The following is a 12,324-nucleotide window of genomic DNA, read 5'->3' as shown; positions in this document are numbered from 1 at the left end:
CGGTACCCCCTGTGGAATATATGAGTGTTAATACAAATTCAATACAACAAAAATATACATCGTAACACTAAGAAAAATTGAAGGTTACCACTCGTCTTGTGGATTATGTAAAGCAGGAGAGAAATTATTTCCTCGCTCCTCATTCGCCCGTGGTGATAAGTTTAAATCAGGGCAAACTCTTTCACCCGGAACCTGTCCGGCAAAAACTGCTCCAGAATAACCAGCCGATGACTGAGGGTTATCCCTACTATGCGCAACCTCATTATTGCGAACGTCTTCGACCTTGACGTACATTTCCAACATTTTTATCACAAAAAATTCCCGGTATTCATCTGGAGTCCTCAAAAAATCCCTCAAAGTTTCATCATCGTCGATGTTAAACTCAGCATAACAAATAACCCCTTGCGAAGTGACGGAATACGGATATCTTCCGGTTACTTTAAGGTTCACCGAACGTTTCCTCACACTCATTTTATTACATAACAACGATACCAATCTATCGTACTCCATTGTAAGTGGCAACTTAACATGACACTGTGGAGATAAACTATAGCTCACAGAGTTATTCGCCACCACAACCTCATCCTCCCCCTCCCCCCAATATAATGAAACCCTTATTTTTCGCTCTTCAGACATTATGAAAAAATGCTTGAGAATTTAACAAGAAGAAAAATTTGAACGAGAGTTAGGAATATTTTTGAATGGATTTTTGTAAAATCCCAACGCCTTTAAATAAGGCAATGCCTAGCTCGGGGGGCTGAATTTTTTTTTTAGGTATAACGCTCTTTTAAAGAGCGCTATACCTATTTGAATTATTGTTATGTCAGTTAAACGCAGGAGACTTATTTGTGGACCCACAAAACGGGTATAGCGCGGTTATATACCGCGCTATGCACGTATATAGTGCAATTTACAGTGGCATTATATATATAGCGCTCTTTTAAAGAGCGCTATACTTTAACGGCCAAAACTCCGTTAAAGTATAGCGTTCTTTAAAAGAGCGCTATATATAAAAATATCACTCTTTTTTTTAAACACACATTTCTGTTATATTTGTCCAAAAGAATCACAAATGGGTTTCGGTATTGTATGACTATGGAATATAGAACTGCCCGAATCTAGCAAGTTGCTGTATTTATATCGTATCATCTGATAAGACCTGTGTGTTGGAAGAAAAAAAAAGAGGCATGTGTGGGAGAAGTAGTGTGACGCATCACTTTTTCCACTAGCCACGTCGTTCATTTTCAGGTTATAATAATTAAAACATTGATATAAAACCTAAACAGGTGAAAGAATAATTAATAAACAGAGAAGAGAAAAATACACAACGAAAATTGTCAAATTGGACTATAAAATAATTGACAAGTTGCTATATTTATATCTTTATTATACATATTAAACTAAACAGATGAGAAATTACAGTAAAAATTAATGTCAAATTGCACAAAAAAGAATTGGCAAATTGGACACGTGTCGAATTGGGATAAGGTAGCACGAAAAAATTGTACTAGGCTACTAGCTTATGGATTATAGAATACCCGACCCGAGCAAGTTGCTATATTTATATCTTTATCTGACAAGACCCGTGTGTGACGCGAGCACTTTTTCCACTAGCCACGTCGCATTCAGCAACTTGCCGCTGAGTCTAGCTGTTAACAGCTAATCATTTAACGACACGTATACTCCAACCTCCACGTGTAAATACCCAACAATTGATTGAAAATCACAAGTTGCAGTCCTTTTCGGGGGTCCACTATAGATCTCCTTCTTGATTTTTATCCTTAGCGTATTTTTGGGAGATTCTTTTTGGACCCACTTCCCCTTACCATAATCATATTCCTTTTACTCGTGTGTGGCTTTGTTTTCAATTTATCCAGCTCAATTTTGAACCTTTTTTCCTTTCTTTTTCTGCTTTTCTTCTATCTAAAGATACCAATTACTATCTAACTAACATCCTTCGATTCAAAAATCTTAGCTAGCGATTGAATATATAAAAAAATAATTTTTAGAAAAGATGTTTAACAATGCATTTTACTTGAAGAATATTAATGTTTTGTAAGTGAAAGAATAATTTTCACCCAAAAACTGACTCAAACTAATTTTTGGAGTTTGAAAGTTTTTCTTCAAAAAAGTTTTCAAAAAATTGATACAAATTTAAAAAAATAAGAGCTAAATCTATGTCCAAACGGGAGCTTAGTACATAATTAAAGAACAATGCAATCTTAAAGTTTAATGATAATGTTGTTGAAAATCAAGTAGTTTCTTTGATCTTTTTTCTTTAATTTTGTGAACTATATACTATAAAGTTCACACCAACAAAACTAGGGCAAGCATTATTGAGGACACACAAGATAGGTACGTACACTAATTTAAATTTAGCAAAATGCTTAGAAACTACATATTGTTTATCCGTCTTTTGGGAATTGACATAATTGGTAGCAAGTTGCTTTAAAGTAATACCGACCAAGAGCAAGTTGCAAAGAAATCAAACATTTACTAAGTGAAAGAAAGAAAAAACAATTTTGAATGAAAACAACGTTGTCTGTCAAGCTGATGGATCTGAGTTGCTGGTGAAAAATAAATAGTCTAATCGACCCACTTGGCTCATGTGACGGAGCCACTAATACAACTTTTTATTCTGTGGTTTCTATTCATTGTATCCAAATCCTTTGTCCCTCTTCCCCTTCTCTCACATCGGCTAATGGCTATCTTTTCTTTTCTTGTACTACACCATATGTAAAAGCATCATTTCTTACACTACTTTATTGTCAATTCTCAAACACAAGTATTTGCGCATCAACATTCACATAACTTTAGACAACGTTGTCTTTCTTTCAACTATTGTAATATTCCAAAGACGATGTGGAAATTATAAATTAGCAAAAGATAAGGTTTTGACTAACCAAAAGTTCGTAGAAGTGTTTTACGAATTCGAATGAAGTGTCACATATTGTTTCTTATTGAAGAATTAAGTGTACGGGGTAAAATTGATTGACAATAAGTGGCTAAATAGCGGTGTGACACGTGGAACCGAAAACAGATAAAAATTGAGTTAGTAAATAATTGGTATTGATTATGAAGTGCGTAATCAGTACATGATGGATCTCGAAAGAAGCACAATCGATGGTAAAGACTTGACATCGGATAACATTTAATGAGCAGTCGTTACAAAGAACATTTGCATTCAAAGCCAGTCATTATGCACACATGTGTCCCTAAAGATAGCTATAAATATCAGATTGACAACTCATGTATTAGACATGAAACATCCCGCACACGAAAGCTATAACATACTATTTCACGCTCAATCTAAATAATTTTATCATTGCTCGATCATTGCTTCAGTTCTTGCTCTAGGAAAGACCGGGCTCAGAATCAGGCTCGATCTTTTCTTTATTTTCAATGGTTAATCTTATTTTTTCTATTATTATTATTATTATTATTATTATTTTGGATCAAATCGATTCGTTTGCCTATAAATTATATTATAATTTTACTGTTTTACGGATAAATATTAAGATTATACTGTCTAATTAGCACCATCAAAATTATCCCTTGATGCGCTATTACTATAAAAGTTACAATCTAGGCAGTATGCAGTAGAAAGTGGTTGAATTAGCAAACTACTTGGTTTTAAATTGTTTTCTAAAAAGCAATGGCTATCTTTAAGAATCCCTTGAGTTGGTGTTTACATGTTGGAAGATATGTAACTTGTTATTATTCAAAAATAAAATAATTTTTAAGAATCGTTATTATAAGAAATTTCCGGAGTCACGAATTCTTATTATTTGAAACCACTAAACTGTCATAATTTGAATTAAAACTTTGTGATCTAAAGTAATTTTTGAATTATATTATCGCATTACTAGAAATTTTGTCATGTCAAAAAAGACTTAACAATTTATATAAAACAAAAAGTCTGTTCTTCCCTTATTTACACAAAATAACTGTTTTACAAATGGAGTTCGATTTGAATTCCATTAGTTGACTCTAGCTACGCCTCGGAGTCTTTAATGGCAGCTGTATAAATCTTTACAAATAATAATTACGTAAATTTTATTTTTATTAGTAGTAATAGAAAAAGTTTCGGAACCGAAAAAAAGGAAAAACATTATGTTTCATCCAGTGGCTCCAGCTGGAATTTTCACGTTACGGTATAAATGCCAGGAGAAGGAAAAATGAAAGAAGAGACGAAAACTTGCCGTTATTAGCTAAAGCCACAGTAGGGGCAGAAAATACAAGATTGCCAAAATTGATACGTGTCAATAACTTCAGCCATATATGACAGTGATACACGTCAATAGCTATTCCCGATATAATAGTTGGAAGAGGAAGCAGTCGCTAAAAAGTATTCCAAATAGGTCAATCCATTCGCCACGTGTCAACCAAAGCTTTAAGCTAAGTATTTTACGTTAGAAACCTTCCCGGTAAAGGACGGAAAAGGCCAAAGCTCTAGATGGAGACCGTCGCGGCGTTTACGACTCCGAGATTTTCTCGACACGTGTCACCCAATATCCATATCCTAACAGCTCAGTAACAGCCACGTGTCCGTCTCATCGGTGACCTTTTAGGCCTTGTTTCTGTTTGCAGTTAATGAAGAGACACCTTAAGGGATGGTGACTACGCATGTTTGGTGTCGTCCCTTTAAACCAGGTTGTCTAAACCACGTGGGTAAAGAGGACTCTTCATGCCTACCACGTGTCGATTTCTGGTGCGTTTACGTTTCATTGTTGAGGGTCTTTTCGTCTTTTACGTAGACTAAAATAGCCATTTAATATCAACTAGTCGTGGGTTTCTTCAAGTTGTTCTCTTTCCTCTGTTTTTCTATATTCTATTTCCTCTGTTCTGGTCCCCATATATGGCTGAAGTTTAACTCTGTTGCCGGCGAAAAATTTCCCCCGTGAATTTGGGAACTCCGACAACAACATTCTCTAGCGTCTACATAAGTTTCTGTTTCTTCGTTGATATAAAATTTGTTCAAAGTTTCACAATTTTAAGTCTTCCTTGAGTCTTCATCGTAGTTTCCCATCTGGCGTTTTTGGTTTGTTAAATGGCGGAAGCTGAAGAAAATAGGGAAAAGAGGAGTCTTTCAATGCAAATGAATGGTTTTTCAAGAGATCTGTTGCATAAATTCATGAACAGAAATAATATTCAAGGGAAATACCAAGGAATTCCCAATGAAAATGAGGAGGACGAAGATGATATAGAGCTGAGCTTGGGGCTTTCATTAAACGGCCGATTTGGTGTGGACCCAGAAAGAGCTAAAAGACTCAAACGTTCTTCTTCAATCAATAACGTTGTGTTCACTAATGGTGAAGACAGTAATAATAGCCGTGCATTTCCTTTTGGCTCGTACGCAACTCTAGCAAGGACGTGCTCGTTACCCGTTGAAGCAGAGGAGGAGTGCAGAAAACGGAAGGAGATGCAATCGCTGAGGCGTTTGGAGGCAAAGAGGAAGAGATGGGAGAAATTACAGAATGTTAGAGTGGTGAAAGATAAGGTTGATTTGGAGGAGAATCGTGAAGAAAATGGGAATGGTTATAGTAATGGCAAGGGTTCAGTTGGAAATATTATTAATGGTAATAATGGGAATTCCTTGCCGTTGTCACAAGGGTCGATGGGTTCACAGGGCAGTGGTTCTTCAGGAATTTCTGATTTTGGGAGTCAACCCATTCAAGGTATCAGAATTTTCCTCTTTCCTTTTTGAATTCTCTTCCTTGTTTCCCTTGAATTTATTTTTTCTAAATTATATACAGTATGTTGTGATAATATGACAATAGAATTCACTGTTAAGGATTTTTGTGCCGTTTCTTTTATGTCTATTGCCCTGAATATGCCATTAGATATTTGGTTCTGCTGGTTTGACCAGTGGAATCGTTTGAGAAGATGCTTTTCATTAGCATGCTTGTTAGTAATGCTGGTCAATTTCGAATGCTGAGCTTAGGCTAGAATTAGACGAGGATCATCGTTTTGGACCACTAGCACGTGGCTAGTTGAAGCTATCTAAGAACTGCAACATTACAACAACAAAAAACCCAGAATAACCCTAGAAGTGTGACCTTACCCCTAACTTGAGGGTAGAGAAACTGTTTCCGATAGATCCCGGCCAAGAACTGCAACATTATACTAAGATAAATATACAAGTATGATGTTTATTGTCTTAGATCCAGTGAAGCAATTAGGCGTTCTGATGCAACATTTCAAAATTCGCTGTGACAACTTTTCGATCTGGTCACTAAAAAGAGCGTCATTACAGGCTGGTTTGTTACTGAATCTTTCTACAAGAGATGTTCCTCAATAGAGCGGTTGCTCCTCATTAGCTCCGAGATATGCAAAATAACTAAAACTTTGGTGTTGTACTGTACCATTTTATCTTGAATCTGGTTTTTGCCACCTACTTTAGGGAACCAAAAGGATCCAGAAACTGGCGGACAACTAGAGATATTCACATTTGCTCTTCTTCCAAAGTGAGGTGGTAAAATTTATCTCCATATAGCCAAATATGCAAGGTTGTGAGAAGAAGTAAACCGAGACAAAATGATTCTTTATTATTCTCCCTCAGAAATCCTGTAAATATAGATCCGGAAGAAGAATCCTTTTCTTTAGAATTTGTCTCTGCTCTGGGCAATGTGCTAAGAAAGAATATGGGAAGTGGGAATTTTTGGTATGCGTGTGGAATGATAGCATCTCAAGGGATTAGGACAACTTTCTGTACCAGGAGCCCCTTGGGAGCTTTACTGAATTCACCGTCTGTCTGTCGTCGTTGTTGGTGTTTGTTGAAAATCTTCGACTGCTTTTTTTTTTTTTTTTGACTTCCAACCAAGAGTTTGTGAGTTCGAGTCGCCACAAGAGCAAGGGGGAGTTCTTGGAAGGAGGAAGCCGAGAATCTATCGGAAACAGCCTCTCTACCCCAGGGTAGGGGTAAGGTCTGCGTACAAACTACCCTCCCCAGACCCCACTAGTGGGATTATTATACTGGGTTGTTGTTGTTGTTGTTTCTTTTTTTGACTTTCTAATATCTAATATTCCTTGAACTGATCCAACATGTTGATTAGGCCAGACTGTGTTGATACTTGGCTATATAAATTATATTGCTTGGCTTTGTAGTAGAAATCAAGTGTATTTTTAGGGGAATGACCAAAGCATAATGCTGAATGTTGCAACTGGTCTTTTTGTCCTTCGAGAGGTGTCTCATTTCTAGGTTTTAGTAGTTTTATGTCCTCTTTGAGTTCTAACATAAAACTGTAGTAACATTTAGTGTGGGAATATTCTTGTTTTGGAGTGTGACGTCTTTTATGGGATTTGTCTGTGACTAATTTTTTCCACAGTTCATATACTTGAATTAGATTTTGATATCCATGTCAAGTCATTTGTCCTTGCAGTTGGTTGATTGCTTATCTTTGGTACTGTCTATCTCTTGCTATTAAATTCTAGAAGACAAGAGACTGACCATGGTTGCATCTAATTATCGCAGGGAGAAGTGACTGTACTGGGACAAATACTCCCACTAGTATTAAGCCTTCAGAGCAAGAGCATGAACAGAAACCGGTAGCTGCACAACCCGAAACTACAAGCGAAAAAGCACCTAGCATATGTAATGGAAATGCTAGCAAGGAAGCAAAAGAAATGTTCAAAAACTTCATGCTCAATATGCCTTGTGTCTCCACAAAAGGCGACGGGCCAAACGGCAAGAAGATTGAAGGATTCTTATACAGATATAATAAGGGAGAAGAAGTGCGAATAGTGTGTGTTTGTCATGGTAACTTCCACTCCCCAGCTGAGTTTGTCAAGCACGCTGGTGGAAGTGATGTTGCAAACCCGTTGAGGCATATTGTTGTCAATCCTTCGCCTCTGTTGGGATGACGGCCTTGCCCAAAAAGCGCGCTAAAGCTTCAAAAAATTGAGCTTTACCATCATCGTTAAATTTCTTTTGTAACTTGGACTGGTTGCCTGGATCAAGGTTTTTCTATTTTTCGGTAGATAGAGGAGGGTTTTCCGGATTTTGAGTAATCAATTCTCAAGTTTATACACTCTATCCGAAAAATTAAAGAATCTCCTTAGGTATCTTTCGGTTATTTGTTCTTTTGGAAATCCGTATTGTACCTATAGGAAGGATTATGCAGTTGGTTTCTGCTCTCATTTAGTGGAATCAATGTATTTATTTCAACACAGATTGTGAATTTCGCAGAGTAATCACAGTGGAATGGCGCTGACCGGCTTCTACTCTCAATTGGTGCAAACTTGCAGTTTCATGAAGTTTTAGTCAAAATTCCTGTTGCCTTCTTGTGTGCCTTTTTACGTTGCAATTTATGTTTCTAACATTAACACTTCACCTAATCGTCCCTTTCCCTTGTGGATTTTTTTAAGAAAAAGAAAGACTGATCTTTGCACCGGGAGAATGAAGTCCGGTTCTTGTTCCGAAGTGAACAACAACCAAGTAGGCATTGTTCTTCTATTTGTTTATTCAATTTGCACAAGAAATTATGTCTTGTGCTAATGTGCAGAAATGAGCGCGCACATAATGTGGCTGTTGCCCAATAATCATTTCTGAGAACGTATGGTCCAGTTTGTGGCCCATGACTGGATGCAGGAATTATTGATACTTGACTGGATATACTTATCAACTCTCAACAGTCAACATCCGCCAAAAATTTTCGCATTTGGTATTTGAGGAGATATCAAAGAGATCTTTCGGAAGTCAAATTTTAGTAGGCATTTAAATATGACTTTCGTTGAAATTTGAAAAAAAAAAGTTTTTAAAGTTGTATCGAAAATACGTTTTGGAAGTAGAAGTTATGCTTGGAAATATCGAAAAAAATTGATTTTTTTTTTGAGTGTAAGAAAAACTATTAAAAAAATGGTAATTTAAAAAAAATCTTCTATTTTTTCAAAAAAATCTGATCAAATTTCATGAAAAAAGATATCTTTATTTATTTTTTTGAAAAAATTAAAAAAAAATCTTTGTCCAAATGGAAGCTTAGCATGGTCGTCTTGGACAACTCACCATCTAATCTAATTTTTTTACCAGATGACGAGCGTAAAACACACACTTAAATTGTGCTCGCTAATCAAAGATAGTATAGTATAATATCGTATCCACATGAATTGGAGTTAAACAGTATTATCGTAGTTTGTAGCTAGATTGCTATCCAAGATGATCAACAATTTAGATTTATGTGATTAATACTAAAATTAATTAAGAATCTAGAGCTAATTAACTAATGACAATCGAAGCAAGGCCTAAGCAAAGGAAAATATCAATGGGAGAAAATAGGGTTTTGATAGGATAGGTGCAAGATAATTGTCTGGGATTTAACTCTAGATAATTCACTTCCAATCTCATGTGAGTCTCTCGAATTCACTCTATTATTAGTTCAAACGTTCAGCAAAAACTCCTTTCTCGATTAAGTCTTAACCTCACGAGATGAACCAATTTAAGCACTGTGAAGATATGCAAGAATACGTAGTGGATCGGTCTTTAGGAAAACCTCTTTCGATTATTCTCCAAACTTGATTTAATCAATGATTCAACTAGCCTCTTTCGATTACTTAGAAGAATCTATGAACTCAACCAACAATATAATGCAAAGATATCACAAGTTATGCCTCTTTCGTTTATAAGAACAAGTGAATATAAATGCAACAATTAACTCATCCAAAAACCATTTAAATACATAAAAATAGAGTTATAATCCACAAACAATCATAAATACACCAAATCCATCAAAACCCAAAAGGATATACTCCATAGACATAGAGAAGTTCTTCACAAATGTAACTAAAGTATAGGAAAACATAAATTCAATCCAAACTCGGATCTTGAGCGAGGAAGGAATGATGAAATCATTGTGCTTTTGTTCTTCCAACTCCTCCTTAGCCTCCTTAGGTCGAAAATCTCCCAAAGTTCCGAGCCCCCAGGTTTTAGGTAAGTTGGGTTTCATATAGATCCAAAAGAGTCATCTCTGAAATTATAAAAATAGGCCTGGGAGGAGTTTCCAGAGTTGGACGTGCGCGGACGCGCACCTGGAGGTGTGCTCGCGCAATGAGCGCGCACCTTGACTAGTGTACTGCCTTACTTGCGCGCCTAGTGCGCGATCGCGCACCTGGGTCGCCTCCTGCTCAATTCTTCGTTTCTCTCGTTAAATGCGCTATTGTCCGTTGATCCCCGAACACGATCCCAACTATATCCGTGAGCTTTTACTCAGACTTCAAAGCTCCGGAATAGCTTGAATTCATTCTATAGCATCTACAAAGCTCGGAATCACTCTTACAAGACATAAAACGCATAATTAGTATAAAACACTAGCGATTAAAGCTCAAACTCAATTAAAGTACAATAAATTAGAGTGTAATAAACGACTAAAACACACAATTATAACCTATCGTTACCGGATTTTAGTAAAACAATGTATAGTATTTGCATGGTGGCGTAACTGCTAAGTTAGATTATGTTTTTGTATTTCTTTTGGCTGATTTGAAAAGTTTCACAATCTTGGGATATATATAGAACTGTCCGTCGATGTGGACTTGTGGAATAATTCCTCTAAGGTGAGTATCAGATAGTTCCCACTTCTGACAAATATTTACGTGGATGGTTTAAACTTGGAATGTGTAACGCTCGGTAATCTACGCTTTAACATAAAAAACCAACTAGGTTGGACAAGTCAAGCAAAGCTGTGGGTTGTCATTGTTGAGGCAATTGGTTGCCCCAAACTAGGGCTGATAAGTGGGTCGGTCCCGGGTTTAAACGGGCCAAGTGAGCCGGTCCCGGGCCCCGGCCCGGACCCAAATTAAACGGGCCAAACATGCTTTTTGTAAGGATCGGCCCGGGACCGGGACCGGGACCGTTCGGTCCCGAGCTAAGTGGGCCCAACATATATATTTTTTTTAAAAAAAAAATTAAATAGATATTAGAGACAAAAGGATGTTAAAAAAAATATCTAAGACAATTCTTTGTAAATTTTATTATAGAATTGTTACCTAAATTTTATTTAACATCCTAAATTTTAATATTCAATATTTAATATCGAATATATATAGTATATAAGATGTATATATAGTATATATATATAAAAGCTATATTCGATAAGATATATATATATCTTATATACTATATATAAGATATATATATATAGTATAGTATATATATTAAATGTATATATATATAGACAAAAGGATGTTAAAAAAAATATCTAAGACAATTCTTTGTAAATTTTATTATAGAATTGTTACCTAAATTTTATTTAACATCCTAAATTTTAATATTCAATATTTAATATCGAATATATATAGTATATAAGATGTATATATAGTATATATATATAAAAGCTATATTCGATAAGATATATATATATCTTATATACTATATATAAGATATATATATATAGTATAGTATATATATTAAATGTATATATATATATATATATATATATATACTTTTTAGTAGTAACATGAAATGACCAAAGTATGGTACTTCTTAGCTGGTATAAATATGGAATGATAGAAGATCAAGTTTTAGCTCAACTCAGATTACAGTTTCAACTAAAACTGAGTTCAGCTAAAACTTGATTTTCTATCATTCCATATTTACACTAGCTAAAAAGTATCATACTTTGGTCATTTCATGTTACTACTAAAAAGTATATATATACTAAGTATATAGTATATTAAGCTATATAAGATGTACATATAGTATAGTATAGATAATATATATATATATATATATATATATATATATATATATATATATATATATATATATATATATATATATATATTATACTATACTATACTATATAGTATAGTATATATATATATATATATATATATAAAAGCTATATTCGATAAGCTATATATACATCTTATATAGCTTATATAAGTTGTATATATAGTATAGTATAGTATATATACTAAATGTATAATATATAAGCTATATATATATATCTTATATACTATATATAAAATGTATATATAGTATAGTATAGTATATATATATATATAAAAGCTATATTCGATAAGCTATATATACATCTTATATAGCTTATATAAGTTGTATATATAGTATAGTATAGTATATATACTAAATGTATAATATATAAGCTATATATATATATATATATATATATCGAATATAGCTTATATATTATACACTTAGTAACAATAAAGTAAACAATAGTAGCAATTATAGAAGAAAATTAGAGAGAGATTGTGATAGATTGATGATTTTGTAAGAAAAAATAAAAGAATAATGGGGTATTTATAGTTGAAAATAAGAAAAAAGTGTAATTATAAAAAGTTTGGGGGGTTAAATGACTATTTTAGACA

The 12,324-nt window shown here is 34.4% G+C and overlaps 1 protein-coding gene across 1 annotated transcript; it reads left to right on the top strand.

The window, feature by feature from the left end:
• Window positions 1-4,801: 4,801 nt before the first annotated feature.
• LOC104099751 (ninja-family protein AFP3-like) lies at window positions 4,802-8,230 on the top strand. The gene is made up of 2 exons (XM_009606841.4): window positions 4,802-5,678; window positions 7,475-8,230. The coding sequence occupies exons 1-2, from the start codon at window positions 5,051-5,053 to the stop codon at window positions 7,861-7,863; spliced, it is 1,017 nt and encodes a 338-aa protein (XP_009605136.1). The 5' UTR covers window positions 4,802-5,050; the 3' UTR covers window positions 7,864-8,230.
• Window positions 8,231-12,324: the final 4,094 nt, after the last annotated feature.

This window comes from Nicotiana tomentosiformis, chromosome 2 (assembly GCF_000390325.3).
Source record: "Nicotiana tomentosiformis chromosome 2, ASM39032v3, whole genome shotgun sequence".
In the NCBI taxonomy this organism is placed as follows: domain Eukaryota; kingdom Viridiplantae; phylum Streptophyta; class Magnoliopsida; order Solanales; family Solanaceae; genus Nicotiana; species Nicotiana tomentosiformis.
This window is presented reverse-complemented; position numbering and strand designations above follow the sequence as displayed.

Coding starts and splice junctions, on each gene's coding strand:
- LOC104099751 (XM_009606841.4), top strand. CDS start 5,051: ATGGCGGAAGCTGAAGAAAATAGGGAAAAGAGGAGTCTTTCAATGCAA. Junction 5,679..7,474: donor TGGGAGTCAACCCATTCAAG/GTATCAGAATTT, acceptor TAATTATCGCAG/GGAGAAGTGACTGTACTGGG.